The 14,400-nt window shown below is 54.6% G+C and overlaps 8 protein-coding genes across 8 annotated transcripts; 4 read left to right on the top strand and 4 right to left on the bottom strand.

Moving 5' to 3' along the window:
• Nucleotides 1–90: 90 nt before the first annotated feature.
• BO97DRAFT_424294 (uncharacterized protein) lies at nt 91–447 on the top strand (the record flags this gene model as incomplete). The annotated part of the gene is made up of 2 exons (XM_025696959.1): nt 91–160; nt 254–447. 2 exons carry the CDS (start codon nt 91–93, stop codon nt 445–447), a joined length of 264 nt encoding a protein of 87 aa, XP_025551813.1.
• A 210-nt stretch (nt 448–657) lies between these two features.
• Nucleotides 658–2,706, bottom strand: BO97DRAFT_451257 (uncharacterized protein; the record flags this gene model as incomplete). Its single annotated transcript, XM_025698974.1, has 3 exons — nt 658–715; nt 770–884; nt 965–2,706. 3 exons carry the CDS (start codon nt 2,704–2,706, stop codon nt 671–673), a joined length of 1,902 nt encoding a protein of 633 aa, XP_025551812.1. The 3' UTR covers nt 658–670.
• Nucleotides 2,707–4,696: 1,990 nt separating this feature from the next.
• Nucleotides 4,697–5,715, top strand: BO97DRAFT_424292 (uncharacterized protein; the record flags this gene model as incomplete). The annotated part of the gene is made up of 2 exons (XM_025696958.1): nt 4,697–4,925; nt 4,973–5,715. 2 exons carry the CDS (start codon nt 4,697–4,699, stop codon nt 5,713–5,715), a joined length of 972 nt encoding a protein of 323 aa, XP_025551811.1.
• Nucleotides 5,716–6,260: 545 nt separating this feature from the next.
• On the bottom strand, nt 6,261–6,820 carry BO97DRAFT_451251 (uncharacterized protein; the record flags this gene model as incomplete). The annotated part of the gene is made up of 3 exons (XM_025698973.1): nt 6,261–6,409; nt 6,471–6,544; nt 6,612–6,820. The coding sequence occupies 3 exons, from the start codon at nt 6,818–6,820 to the stop codon at nt 6,261–6,263; spliced, it is 432 nt and encodes a 143-aa protein (XP_025551810.1).
• A 956-nt stretch (nt 6,821–7,776) lies between these two features.
• Nucleotides 7,777–8,260, bottom strand: BO97DRAFT_414020 (RBP protein; the record flags this gene model as incomplete). The annotated part of the gene is made up of 2 exons (XM_025696326.1): nt 7,777–8,030; nt 8,116–8,260. The coding sequence occupies 2 exons, from the start codon at nt 8,258–8,260 to the stop codon at nt 7,777–7,779; spliced, it is 399 nt and encodes a 132-aa protein (XP_025551809.1).
• Nucleotides 8,261–9,146: 886 nt separating this feature from the next.
• On the top strand, nt 9,147–10,079 carry BO97DRAFT_405260 (glutathione S-transferase family protein). Its single transcript, XM_025695152.1, has 2 exons — nt 9,147–9,332; nt 9,391–10,079. The coding sequence occupies exons 1-2, from the start codon at nt 9,183–9,185 to the stop codon at nt 9,940–9,942; spliced, it is 702 nt and encodes a 233-aa protein (XP_025551808.1). The 5' UTR covers nt 9,147–9,182; the 3' UTR covers nt 9,943–10,079.
• Nucleotides 10,080–10,226: 147 nt separating this feature from the next.
• Nucleotides 10,227–12,272, top strand: BO97DRAFT_451247 (phytoene desaturase family protein; the record flags this gene model as incomplete). The annotated part of the gene is made up of 4 exons (XM_025698972.1): nt 10,227–10,254; nt 10,300–10,421; nt 10,484–11,017; nt 11,159–12,272. 4 exons carry the CDS (start codon nt 10,227–10,229, stop codon nt 12,089–12,091), a joined length of 1,617 nt encoding a protein of 538 aa, XP_025551807.1. The 3' UTR covers nt 12,092–12,272.
• A 65-nt stretch (nt 12,273–12,337) lies between these two features.
• BO97DRAFT_434216 (terpenoid synthase) lies at nt 12,338–14,338 on the bottom strand (the record flags this gene model as incomplete). Its single annotated transcript, XM_025697662.1, has 6 exons — nt 12,338–13,142; nt 13,190–13,473; nt 13,563–13,707; nt 13,755–14,104; nt 14,160–14,259; nt 14,316–14,338. The coding sequence occupies 6 exons, from the start codon at nt 14,336–14,338 to the stop codon at nt 12,338–12,340; spliced, it is 1,707 nt and encodes a 568-aa protein (XP_025551806.1).
• Nucleotides 14,339–14,400: the final 62 nt, after the last annotated feature.

Genomic DNA, 14,400 nt, shown 5'->3' with positions numbered 1-14,400 from the left:
TGGCCTGACCTCCGCTCCTCCCTCCGCCTCTTCTCGCTGTAGACTCTGCCCCTTCATAGTCTGCTCCTCGTCTTTTTCTTCTGTTATCCCATGCACCTCTTCTTGATAACCTCGAATACGCCAGTTGAACCGCTTCCGGAATCACTCACGTCAAAATGGAGTAATGTCATAGCACGATCCACCCCCGCCCAACTCATTGTGAAAGTCTGACCGACAGCCTCCTCTTACAGCTACACCCCTGACTTCTGAGCAGACTCCAACAGCAGAGCCTGGAAGACAATATGGCCGCGCCTCATCGCCACCTGCGAGACCAACCTGTCCGGCCCCAACGACGGAGACCTTTCAGCCGTGGCCCCAGCCCCGCGGGTCTACAAGAAGCACGGCATCTACATTAAAGTCGTCGGTGACGGCGCTCACGAGCCGTTCGTCCTCTGTTGCAACGGCTAAGCTTCATTTTATGGTGGCGTGAAGACAGCACACAAGCCGGATGACCTGGTAGTTGCCTGCGTGCTTCTCAGAGCAGAAGACATAAATAGCATGGTTCCGGGGAATCGACATCGAGCTTTTTCCTCTTAAAACAGTAGCTATTCTGGATGGACAGTTGTACTGAGATAAATAGCTAGTAGCAAGCCTACCCCCCTTCAGCCTAATGATGCTTTTATGTATTTGACTAAATGGCTCCACTTCCAAAGATGCTGTAGGCTCCATCTAGGTTCTAAGTAGAATTAGTAGGAGAGTACAAACATCGAGTACAAAGAACTTTACTCACCCAGTTCACCAGATCACCGTCCATCCATTCCCGTATGTCGGTCCAGTCTTCAAACGTCGTTTGAAGCTCTACTTCCGAGCGTTCAGTCAGGGGCTCGCTGGTTCCCAGTTGTGCCCTATGGAAAAGAGAGAGAGTCAGGAGAGATTCCAGTCGTGATAATCCAAATAGATCGTGGTATGCATAGAAAGTACGTACTGTAAGTGACGGAGAGCCCGATGCGCTTTCGCACAGATGTTGCTCCGACTGGAGAGGCTGGCCACCCGAACGGCCATGGCGTTTACTTCGAGCCGGAAAGAGTCCAAGTCGTAACCTCCGGGGTTCGCTGTCGCAGCCGCTGGCGATGGGGGCATATCAATAAGGCAGGAGCTTAGGGCCACGGCGGCGTGGAGCGCTTTCAGGGTAGTCACGCCGTTGAGCAGCCACATGTAGTTTCGGAGCAAAGGGGACTCGTAAAGCTCTCGGTGGATAGAAATCAGCGCCGATGCTGAAGTAATGCATCGGTCCCGAGAGGTAGGGAGGAATTCTGTCGCTTTGGTGTGGTGGAATGGCCGATGGAGAAGGAGGTAAAGGTGGTGCGCGTAGGTCTGGAGTACGCACCAATGCGCGTAGCTGGTCGAGTCCAGAAGACTCGGGTGGCCGTCGATTGTGTACGTCGCGTCCCATTGCTTCTGCTCCGCGGCGATGGCGGCGTCGAACTCCTGGAGCAGCCGTCGATCCAGCCGCGACGGGCCGGAGATGTGCCGGCAGATCTCGGTTGACAGCCGAAACAGCCGGACCTTGGCCATCATCATGGACATCTGTGTCGGCTCGCCGTGATGACGAGTGGATGGCGGGGAGGTGATGCCCTCGTCTGTAGTTTCGGTATCATTGACATCAGACGGGGCGGTGCTCCTGATGTTGAGAAGATAGGACATGTCAACGTCACGGAAGAGTATGCCCTGGTACGTGTGAAGGGTCAGGAGACCGGCCCAACATCGCCGTCGTCGCTCAGACTCGATCGGGTTCAAGTTTTGGTTTTCGTTGCACCGTAAGGCAATGCCCATGTTCAGGGCCATCCCCAGCAGGGCCCACCCTTGATCGACCGACCCGTTATGGGAAAGATTATACAGCACCATCAAGAGCGCCTCAAAGGTGCTGAACTTGTGCCGGATGAAAAACTCATCCTGCAACAGGCAGGTCATCGCCGTGCGGAGGAGACGGCGGGAAACCGAGACCGTGACATCGACCGGAGTTGGACTCGTAGGCAACTGGGACCAAACACATGCCAGCTTCGGGTCACTCGCATCTATTGTCTTCAGAGCCAAGGAACACAAGGAGAATAGGAGAGCCAACCACGAGAGATCGACCTCATGGGGCTGTTGTATGAAGCCTATGTATTGCCGTTGGAAAGTCGGACCATGGAGGATGGGGAAGAGGGCGAATATATGTTTGAAAAAGTGGGATACAAGATAGTCGCAGCAGGCCTTGGGCGGCAGAGAACGTATAATCTCTTCGTGGGACATCCGCGAGCCAAAGGGCAAGGGTGACAAGGTGTGTGGCTCGACGTCGTCCTCCGGCACAGGCCTCTGCAGCACACTCTCCCAGCGGGTATGTAAATACTCTTGGGCTGTCTCACAATCCGGCGGTGGAGGGGGTTGTGGCAATGAAGCCGTGGGAGACTCGGCGATCCTTCTCGTATTGTTGTTCGGCGCTGCGGGCACTCGAGGATTAGCGGTGGTCCTCTGAGCACTGAGCGGTCCAATGCCACCGGCGACAATATCGTAGGAGCAACTGGCTTCGCGTTTGCGTCGCTTGCAGGCCCCGCAAGGGTGTTGACGATCGCATCGTAGTTTGGAGCGTCGGCATTCCTCGCAATTGACCGGTCTGCGCTTGCGACGGTGGTTGTCGGGGTTAAGTCTCAATGCTCGTGTCGGAGCAATAGTAGTGTTATGACTCATTGCTCCAAGGGAGAGCGGACTGAATGAATACATACATACATTAATACATACATACATACAACCTCAGTTGATCGGAGACGTCTACGTCTGAAGATTTCCAAGGGCTTGCGTTGATTCCGCGGACAAATTTGCTGCCGATTCCCGATCTCCGATCTCCTTATCTCCGATAACCGAGGCTGTTCGGAGATCGGTAGAATACGCCACCAGTCACAAACAACGTACTTCCAAGGGTATTCGCAGTGAACTGCCTATCTCGGATGACCGTCGAAAGTGAAGACCAAATGTATGAGATATTTTCGGTATATCCATGGAGAGATACAGCTCGGAGGGGGATGTCCGATTGAAGTACAATCAATGGGCAGTTCCGTGTGACATTCCCAATCGACGATAGTGTTCTCTTGTCCGATAAACGAAAATCACCCCGAAAGTCTTCAGCACATAGTGGTGGTCGAATTTTGGAGGAAGTATATAGTTGAAACGGCTGTACCCTCCCTCCCAGGACTCGGTCCTCGTGGATTACTTGGCAAAGGATTCGGTAGCAGACATAGCAATGTGCGTAAGGAGTGGGATCATACTTGATCCCGCGATGATCTCTGATGTGAATTGAGGGAGGAATGTCGAATGTAGGTTGGTCAGAGCCATAGAGAGGAGGAATCTGGTCACGGACTGGGGACTGAAACGGTATCGAGGTCTCCTGAGGGGCCTGTGGCCCAGACTCAAGGATTCAGCTTCTCTCGAACCAGGTAAAGGAACTTTCAGCTGACATATTAGCTACCGAGTGCTGCGAGGTAGTTCTCTCCAGATATAAGAACTAACCCGCTGATCATTGACCTTTATTTCACAAGTGTGACTATTTGCACCTTTATCTGGTTCATTAAATCCCCTACCAAGATCAGTATCTCAGCGATTCTTCTGCCATCAGTCATGCTCGGGGAGAGCAACCTTCGAGGGCAGTTCTAACGCATCCACAGATTGGCCCACTGCAACGGATTATGAAAACGCCACTGACTGTCTTACCGAACACGATCGAAACTGTATTCTGCCCTGTCTTGGATTCCTCATTGTTGAACACTGTCTCAATTCGGAATCGCATTGCTATGGACGTTTAATTACTGGTGTGTGATGATGATACATCATACTGCCCAGCCTTCCCTGCGAAGCAATGCTTAGGGCATGATGGTTTTCATGGGCTCTATGTATAGACAATTGGGAATTAGGGGCTGTCCGATCGGAGTTGACGCATCGAAGATGCTGCACAAGTGGCTCTGATGGTTTCCGACGTAGCAAAGCAGGTAACAACATAACGTACCTTATGTCCCTCAAGGATGGATACTATGGTCTATCAATTGTTCGAGTGCATAAGTCTGCACGTGAAACATATTGCAACAAGCAGGGTAGCCGCAATCGGGTGTTTATAACTCATTGCGTAGATGGTGGCCAGATTATCGCACAAGAGATCTGAGAAGAAAAGAGACTCAATCTAGCACCCGGCCAATTCCGTGAACCGTATGAGGTAAAGTATCGTTTCAACAGGCACATTATCTGTCTCTCTCCTACATAAATTAAGCAACAAGTGATCTCTCAGTTGCCCTAAGCCAGAAATAGAGCATCCCGGGGGAGAAGCCCCAGACCCCCTTTTTCTTCAGCTTCCCTGGCACCTCAATCCCAAGCCAAAGCTATACCTTACAAACTCCTAGTCTATCGCGCCAGAGGTATAATCCCCACAGGTAGCACCGATAGAAGCAACAGCTCCATCACATGCCTAGCAAACACAGCCATCCTGCACAAAGCCAATAGCCACTGCAAGCCACAAGAAGAAAGGGGTAGCACCAAGAGTGACACGACACAAACACACCCGCGCCGAGCGCCCATCATCCGCTGCGCTGCCTTTACTTAACCTGCCCTAACACCCAGACGCACCCCTAGATATACAGTACTGATCTACACACCCACCTCCACCTCAACCCTCCCCACAAGTTAACCCATCAAGATGAATCTCCTCACCCTCACCCTCTGGGCCGCCCTCTCCCCAAGAACAACCGTGGCAGCAACCCTAAGGACCACTTTCCAGTACACCCAAAACGGCACCTGGCTCGAGAACCTCGCCCTCCGCCCCTCCGGCCTCATTCTAGTCACCCGCATGGACGTCCCAGAACTGTGGACCGTCGACCCGGCCACAGGCCAAGAGACTCTGGTCTCCACCTTCCCAAAGCGACCGCGTGTATGGGCGTCACCGAAATTAGAGAGGACGTCTACGCCGTCGTAGTGGGCAAGCTCGTGATCACGGATATCGGGCACCCGGTCGTCGGGACGTGGGGCGTTTACGAAGTCGATCTCTCTTCTCATTCCTCGTCTGCTCTATTATCGTCAGGTGAAGGGGGAAGTGCGAGCGTCCGCAAGATCGCGACGCTGGGTGAGGCGGGATGGTTGAATGGGATGGCGCGGTTACCTGGGCCCGGGGATACGGACCGGGCCGTGGTGCTGATTGCCGACTCGGTGAACAGGGTGATCTGGCAACTAGACGCGCGGACCGGTGCGTATGGTGTTGCGTTGAATGATGCGGCTAGTATGGCTGCTTCGCCGACGGATCCCTTGGGACTCGGGGTGAATGGGGTACGAGTGTGGAGGGAGTACGTGTACTGGTCGACCAATTCGCGGAGTGCAGTGTTTCGGGTGCCGGTGCGGTGGGATCAAGGGAGGGCAAAGGTCGTGCAGACTGGCGCCGTCGAGACGGTCGTCTCAGGCGTCGTGGTGGATGATTTCGCGGTCCCTGCTGACGGTATGCTGTATTTGATGGCGGTGGCGGAGAATGAGGTCGTGAGGGTTGCGCCGGATGGGAATCACTCGGTCTTGGCGGGGACGAAGGATAGTTTGGATGTCGCCGGTTGCACGTCCGGCGTGGTCTCGGGTGATGGGCGCAAGCTGTTTGTCACGACGTGTGGAGGGCATATCGTCCCACCCAAGGGGAGGGTGGAGCCGGCAAAGGTCGTGGAGATTACATTGGCATAGTATTGTTCGATCTGCAATCGGAATGGAGAGTATATTGAAAGGTTACTGTGGAATCAGGGTGACGTCTTGATTCTGCCTGGCGCCTAATATGAGGAAATCCATTATCACCGCGTAGGTTGAGGCATGAACAAATGGTACTGGCACCGAAGCATTCTTACCTACAATAACAACCAATTACCACGGTCAGGTTCAAGTGCCATACCCTGTCCCTCTCTGCGGGGTGTTTGTACGGAATCTTATGCAGGATGAGTGATGAATCATGTAGCATGAACGCAGTTGTGGCATTTCTACAGGATAATTGAGCTCACCAACAAGATATGACTGTGGAAAGCCCGTTTTTTAAAGTATAGCACAAAGTGACAAGGGCAGCGTATAACTTGAAGAGAAACCGAAGCATGCAACCCAGACACAAATGATTGACTCAATTTCCCATATCGATGTTTCCAACACCCCCAAGGGTCCCCGCTGACACAATGTTCAATTCCAACTCAACCACGTTCGTCCAATCTCTGACAGTGACGATGTCATCTCCCTTCCATCCCAAGCTAGGCAACAAACTCCCGGCGACCTCCCGGACCACTTCCACCGGGAGCGGCAGCGGGTGCTGCTGCTGCTGCTGGCGGAGGCAGATCTGTAGGAACAGCGATAGGTTGGCCGATGATAGGTGTGCAGGGCTCACATTTGGGAAGTTTGGCTATGAATTGTCAATCAGTAACGGTCAAGCCTGTCTCGCCGAAATTCGATTCGAGACTTACAAAGCTTGCAATTCTTCGCGTCGATTCTTCCGCCCCAGATGTAGCACTTGTCGTTGGGGACATAGTACCAGTCACTGTCGACAAACGTTCAATTCGTATTCATGCAGAACCAAGAATACGCTGGTTAGATCGCAAGCTTACTTGATGCCCCGGTAATTCTCGCCATCGGTCCACAGGCAACTGACGTCTCGTTTGAGTCCAGGGGTGATGAACGTTCTCACCTTGTATCCGCATGCGAGCGCAGGACACCTGAAGCAGTCAAAATAGTTGTTGACTTGTCCCCGGACTTTGCAGCTCGTGGCAGCCGCAAGGGTTGCATACACGAGAACAAGGAAGCTGAAGAGAAGCATTACGGTGGAGGCTTGTGGATGGATTATTTGTATACTCGGTGCTGGTGATTTAATTCTTGCTCCCCAAGACCGATGCAAAAGAGAATTCGAAGGTCGATCAGCGCGGTGCCCGAGATGGTATTTATCTTGTTTAGGCCGGTAAGAGGCTCAAGAGTGTGTTTACTCACGATACTCTCGTACCCTGGTACTCGTGAATCATGACGTCTGTGCCAGTGTTGCGAGCCCTCGGCAAGCTTCCGCCCATGGTTTACTGGATACTATACGAACATGCACCGTTGTTGAAAGGTCCAGTCTCATAGAATTGCCGCAAAACTATACAAAAAACATCGTTATAGCTTCACGGGTTTCTCGTGCCTGCGTCCAAGGCTTGACCGCCCAAGATACGAACCGTGCAGATGACCAGGTGAGGTTTTTTAATTCCGCGGATGCCAAGAGATCCCGCTGCAGTGCCATGGTTGGACGGGAGAATCGTCGCGATTTTGTGGATTGTGGCTACGGAGTTGTATGGCTGTTGTTATTTTTAGGTGTCTTCCTGCTATGCTGTAGGTCCACATTCCGCAGCCAAGCCTTGGATGAACAATGAGCTCGATCTCTCGTAATGGTTCAACCCGAACCAATCTCCAACACTCACTCTTGATTTGTCAAATGATGCGTTTGACCATAACTTACTGAGCTCACGGGACAAGACGAAGTCAAGTCTATAACTTGAGGATGGTACATTGAGAGAATAGCCCTGCTTCCAAAAATATCTTCCTGACCTCAAGCTACAGGTGCCTACTCACTCCTTTCTATCCAACTATACCCCATCATCCTCTAGAAAGTTGACGCAATGGTATGAATTGGCTACTGCATCCAACCTAGTGGCTATGCACCCATCGTATCCGCAACAAGCTAGTCACATACTAGAATTCCAAGCCTAACCAATGCCCACGAATCGCAACCAAGAGTCCCTAAAATCACCAAGGATCCGAAGGAATCCACCAGAAAAGCCCCTCGTGTACAGTGCCACAGCCCGAGCAAACAATCTCATGGCCAGGACTATCGTTCTTGGCTCCATTGAGTAACACATCCAACATGAAGTCCCTGCCGTGGATGCCCGCATACAGCGCGTTGTGGACCAGGTCATCGAGGCCAGAGTGCTTGCCGCAGCCCATACAGATCGCACGCCCCTGCATCATGCGGTTTCCGCGCACGGTGAGGAGGTCCTTGTCTTTGCGAGGCTGTGTCAGTTCGGTACGTTCCGTTTGCAAATGAAAAGACAGGGACATGTGATTCGTGGGTCGGGTGAGACTTACTCTCGACATCGAGCATGTCTGCGATATGGCCTCTCTCCGTATCGGACAGGATCCAGCGGTAGCCGGTGGCACCGGAGTGTAAATCAAGGACTTCCGACGGGGATGGAGTTTCGAGGGGGAGTTGGTGGAGGGGAAGGGAATGCATCTTGCTTGGATTGACGATATCTGGGTAGAGTGCTCAGAGAACTAACAGCAGTTGATGAAGAAAGAGGCTTTTTGCTCAGCGTCTTTCAGGTATTTATGTCTTTTTGTCGTTGCTGAGATCACGGCGTTCATGCCATCAGCCCTATTCGAAATCTCTGCAATCAAGCAGACAGAGCCCGATCAGCTCGGTAGGTCAGCATGACTAGAGAAGCAGACATCGGCCTCGTGTTTGATGGATCTGACACAGCTGGCAGGTTCACGTGTATTAGACTTATCAGAATCATTACGTGGACTGTCTCTTCGAGCTAATGGATAGCCTATTGCAATCAGTTATCATGTGTGACCTTCCGTGTCTGATCAGGGTTATCCCTACTATCACTGTTAATGCTAAGTGGTATGACTATTCAGGTACCACTTTAACACGGGAGCGGAAGCAGAAGAAGGGCAAATAGCGGCAACTCCATGCATGATGAGTGCAAAAATACAATTCCAAGTTCTGGAGTATGATTGATGTCACGCAGCTCGATATCCCCCATGAGAGCATCAATATATCTGTAAGTACTAGTATGATACTAGTAAAAGCATTCCTCAAGACTACTACGTCCATGGGAGCTATGACAAGCAGATACTAAGTATTGTAATTACTACTAGCGGTCGATGAACTAGAAACATCAAAGCATACTACTCTAGTAGGGTGTAGATATGCTGCTACTACACGTGATTCCTACCACGGGCATTTCGATTTCTAAGCCCAAATGCGGGGTGCTTCAACTGCCGAAATAAGAAATGACGCGATCGACCGCCCACTTGGCGTTTGATAGCGTCATGCCGCGGCTATTAATTCTCCCACCCGCCCGCCAACTTTCTGCGCCCTCGCAACACCAACATTAACGTTCAACATCATTCACAACCATCCAACAAATATGGCCCCGAAGATCACCCTCTACACTAACCGTCTCTGCCCCTGGGCTCACCGGGCACACATTGCCCTCATTGAGCTGGGCCTTGACTACGAGGAAGTGACTATCGACCTGGATACCCCGCGGGAGCCATGGTATCTGGAGATCAACCCCGTACGGTTACCCTCCCCCATTCTCCTAATTGAGACCCTCAAAGTAACACAACATCCAGCGCGGTCTTGTCCCCGCCCTCTCTTACGACGGCACTATCATCCTCGAGTCGGCCATCATCGCCCAATTCCTGGTGGACGCCTACCCCTCGCACCTACTCCCCCCGTCCAACACCCCCGAGGGCGCCCTGCAGCGCGCCCGCTCGACCTTCTTCGTCGACACCTGGGCCACCAAGATCTCGCCGCTGTACCACGCCACCCTGCGTGCCACCGATGCCGACCGCCGCGCCGCGAGCGATGCCTTCGTCGCGGCCGTGAAGAAGGAACTCGAGCCGCTCATCTACCCCGCCAACAACAAACAGGGCCTGTACTTCGAGGGCAGCGAGAAACTCACTTTCGTGGAAGTGCTGCTTGGCTCGTTCCTGCTGCGCCTGTTCTCGCTGTCCAAGCCCGAGTACGGACTCTACCCCGCGGATCTGGTGCAGACGCTGGAGAAGGAGACGCCCGCGTTCAAGCGGTGGGCGGAGGCAACCATCGCGCACCCCAGTGTTAAGGCGATCTATGATGAGGAGCGGGTGGGCACGCGCACGGTGAAGCGCTATGGACAGAAATAGACGTCGTGAAAAGTTAGAGTGTACATACAGACAGACAGACCACCCCAGATAATTGCAGGGCAGGCAAGCTTCGGCAGAACCGGAAAATGAGGCGGGTCATGTAACCCTATCTCTGGCCGTTGCCCTGCCACCCCATGCTTGATCCACCATTACTTCATCGTTGAAGACCTCAGTCTAGCCGGCCTTACTTGTGCTACTTCTGATGCGTAAAAAGTATAAACCTGACGGTCTGCTGCGGGTTGATACCGCGGGCGGTGCTTCCTGTGGTTTATCGTCTTATCGCTATGGAGCCTCCCACCGTGATCATCGTCGGTACGCGCGCAACCCTACTCTCACTTGCTAGCTAATGCGCTCCAGGCGCCGGCGCGGGGGGGATCGCGACCGCCGCCCGTCTCGCCAAGCGGGAGTACAAAGTCACTGTGGTCGAGAAAAACGAAGCGGTAGGCGGACGGTGCTCGTTGATGGAGGAAAACGGCTACGTGCGTCCCCTGCCCGCAATTGCACGCGCCGCACCGCACCAACCTAACAATGACAATGACAGCGCTTTGACCGCGGACCCTCCCTCGTCCTGATGCCCGAGTATTTCGATGAAGTCTTTCACGACCTGGATACGAGCATGTCCGCGGAAGGCGTTGACCTGCTCAAATGCGACCCTAACTACCGCATCTACTACGCCGACGCGGCACCGCTCGACCTGACGACCGACCTGGCGGCCATGCAGTCCGTGATCGAGGCACACGAAGGCCCGTCGGGCTTCGAGCGCTTCCTGCAGTTCCTGGTCGAGTCTGGCCGCCACTACAATCTGTCGCGCGCCCACGTCCTATGGGCCAACTTCCCGCACTGGTTCAGCATGTTGCGGCCCCGCATGGCCTGCAACCTGCTGCGTCTGCACCCCTTCGAAAGCGTCTACGCCCGCGCCGCCCGCTACTTTACCTCGCACCGTCTGCGCCAGGCCCTGACCTTCGCGAGCATGTACCTCGGCATGAACCCCTTCGACGCCCCCGCCACCTACTCGCTGCTGCAGTATGCCGAGTTCGCCTACGGTATCTGGTATCCGCGCGGCGGCTTCCGCACCGTGAGCTCCCTTCCCCGCCCCCCGCATCCCGCTCAACCCTATATCCCCAATATAAGCATTCCGGGGGAGAACCCCCGGACCCCCCTTTCTTTCAGCTTCCTGGACAGCCTCGATCTATAACCAGAGGCCTAACGCACACAGATCCTCGACGCATTAACCCGTATCTCCGAACGCCACGGCGCAACCTACCGTCTCTCAACCCCCGTCTCGCGCATCACGCTCTCAGCAGACAACTGCCGCGCCACAGGCGTCGAACTCTCAACCGGCGAGACCCTCACGGCAGACACAGTAATAATAAACGCAGACCTAATCTACGCCTACACGCACCTCCTCCCACCAACCCGGTACGCCACCTCGCTCACAAAAAGAGAAACCTCCTGCAGCAGCATCACCTTCTTCTGGTCGCTATCGACCACTCTCCCCACCCTGAGCGCCCACAACGTCTTCCTCCCCTCGACAGGGGAATACAAAGAAAGCTTCGACGCCATCTTCAAACAGAAGCACATCCCCGCCAACCCGGCCTTTTACATCCACGTGCCCAGCAGAGTCGACCCCTCCGCCGCGCCGCAAGGCAAAGACGCCGCCGTCGTGCTGGTCCCCGTCGGGAACCTCGGTGGCAGCAACGCAACAGAGAAGCAGACGAACGCGTACTGGGCCGCCATAGTTGTGCGCGTGCGCCAGGCGGTGCTCTCTGCGCTGCAGGACCGCATCGGGGTTGATGTGGAGCCGTTGCTGGTCAGTGAGACCGTTGAGACGCCGCTTACCTGGCAGCAGCGGTGTAATCTCGATCGCGGTGCGATCTTGGGGCTCTCGCATTCGTTTTTCAATGTGCTCGGTTTCAGGCCCAAGGTGAGGCATCCCCAGGTCAAGGGGTTGTTTTTTGTTGGGGCCAGTACGCATCCTGGGACGGGCGTGCCGGTCTGTCTTGCCGGGAGTTTGATTGTGTTCAGGGAGGTGGTTAGGGATTTTGAGAGGAGGGGGAAGGGGGTGTTTGGGGTTAAGGGGGTGGGGTTGGTTTTTGTGCTGGTTGTGCTCGTTGCGTGGCTTTGGCCGGTGGATTGGCGGTGGGTTTAATTGGTATCAGATAGTTGAAAGGATGGGGTGTCGGGGTTTCTCACCCGGATGCTTTATCAGAGTTTATCTAGGGCTGAGGTGGGCCAGGAAGCTGAAGAAAGAGGGGGGTCCGGGGGTTCTCCCCCGGGAAAGCTTTATCTGAGGCAGTCTAGGGTAGAAGTGCTTGAAGAGTTGAAAGGCGTTCAGTTTAAATCAGCTTTTGGATTCGGATATGTATACGGGATTTTACAAGGTTTATGGGTACTATCACAGCATCGCCAGCCACGCCACTTTTAGCCGCCGTCGCAAGGGCAGTCGCATCTTCTTCTCTGTAGCCAGAGTGTGCCCGTGTCTCTCGCGCAGATAGCGTCCGATCTCCACGTAGCTCTCGACAGTAGTGCGGACGGGCTCACGCACGCCAGGCGGTAGACGCTCGATTGCGTCCCGAGCCGCCAGATAGTGCACGTCGGCCTTGTCGAGCAGTTTCGTCTGCAGCTGATACGCGGCAGGGGAGGTGGGATTATGCAGCAGATTGGCTGGGGTAAGTCCCGCGGGCTCGAGCCATTCAGTGGGGATATACACGCGTCCGATGGCCGCGTCGCGGTGGATGTCGCGCGCGATGTTGATGAACTGCAGCGCCTGACCGATGACGCGGTCGGCGCGTGCCATGTCCTCGTGATCGTAGCGGTGCGCGCGGTTGTGGTAGTGGTGGATCAGATCCAGCACCAGCTGGGCCACCGTGCTGGCCACGTACGCGGCGTAACGGTCTAGGTCAGCCTCGGTGGCGATTGGGAACGCTGGGCGACGCTGGTCGCTGAATGCCAGGTCCATCTCGAAGCCTTTCAGCAGGTCGTACAGGGGCTGGGCGGACATGCGGGAGACCGGCAACGCGTTGACGGCGCGTTGGAGGAGGTGCCGTTTGAAGTCGTGCGCGACGCCGTTTGCACTGCTTTTCTCTTGTTTGGTAGTGCGTGCGTCCAGCATCATCCGACAAACGGCGATCCAGTGCCGTGCCTCGCGCTCGTCCCGCGCTTCGTCGATCAGATCATCGATCATGTGGCAGAAGGAGTATCTAGTCGCGTTTAGCACACTTGCATGGGGTGGGGCGAACGGACGTACAGGTATATCAGATCGATGCGCAACGCGCCCTGGAACAGCGCGCTGCCCACGAACATGCTCTGGCTCTTCGCGTGCAGCCGCGCGACCGCGTCTTGGAGCTCTGCGATCACTGTCGTCTGGATCTGTGTTCGTTGTACTAACGCCCGCAGTGCGGTTCGCACTGAACCTCGACTCGTGGGGCCGGCGCCCGTGCAGAGGTGCTCGTAATCGGCTAACGCGAATGCGTAGTCGAAGCCCACCAGGCCGAAGACGATCATCACGTTGGTGATGAGGAAGAAGACCATCTCTCTGTTGTCGTGGTCAAATGGGGGGTACATGATGGTGTTAGTGAGGGGTAAAGGACTCACTATAGCTCGAGGCCGAAGATGCGGACATTTAGTTGTGTTTCTGGCACGATGGACCAGAACCCGGCTGCCATGGCGCTGCGGTCGGCGAGCCAGAAGTAGACCGTCGGGAGGAGGATAGGGATGGCAGTTGCTCGCCACGGCAGACTGACGATGAAAGGATAGACCAGGGTCCTACTATTGTGAGTACACATCGTGCAATCACATCGCGGGGAGCATACCATTGAACCAGTATGACCGGCAGAGCCCAGAGGAGAATGAGGCCCATGTATGTCGTCCTCCCACCCGAGACAAAGCACGCAGCGCCACTCAGCAGCAGTGCGAGAAGCACAATCCCTCCGAGATTCCTGACCCATCGCAACGGGTCCGATTGCAGGTACATCGGCTGCACCAGCGGCTTAGTGCAGATGCAGTACACCAGACTGGTGATGCAGGTCTGCAGGACGAAGAAGGCGATCTCCTCCGCGGGAATGTCGAAGAGCGTGCGGTTGATAGTCGCATCTGGCGGATAAGTCCAGATATGGTGGCGGATGAGGTACGAAGCCCATGGTATCGTTGCGGTAACCGCCAGCTATGGAGAGATTGTCAGCCATGGAGCTGACAGCAGTGGGAGGAGCAGTATTCACAATGTTCAGAAAGACTATCTTGCAGATATCCCGGGCCGTGAAGAACGGGTAGTAGAAGACGGCCAACACCGCTGCTACCGGGATGGTGTACACGCAATGACTATTTCACGGGGTGTATTAGTCCTGCATTGTCCCAATTATGGAATTCTAACTTACAACAGCATATATTGAGTGCCCATGTTGGAATTGTGACGTCTGCATCATGGTCATTTCGATGGATGTCGATATGGCATAAATACCA

Source organism: Aspergillus homomorphus (genome assembly GCF_003184865.1).
Source record: "Aspergillus homomorphus CBS 101889 unplaced genomic scaffold BO97scaffold_16, whole genome shotgun sequence".
In the NCBI taxonomy this organism is placed as follows: domain Eukaryota; kingdom Fungi; phylum Ascomycota; class Eurotiomycetes; order Eurotiales; family Aspergillaceae; genus Aspergillus; species Aspergillus homomorphus.
This window is presented reverse-complemented; position numbering and strand designations above follow the sequence as displayed.

Excerpts from the sequence above, each read along its gene's own strand:
- BO97DRAFT_405260 (XM_025695152.1), top strand. The coding sequence starts at position 9,183 with ATGGCCCCGAAGATCACCCTCTACACTAACCGTCTCTGCCCCTGGGCT. Across the intron at positions 9,333-9,390 it reads GGTATCTGGAGATCAACCCC|CGCGGTCTTGTCCCCGCCCT; the intron begins GTACGGTTACCC and ends CACAACATCCAG.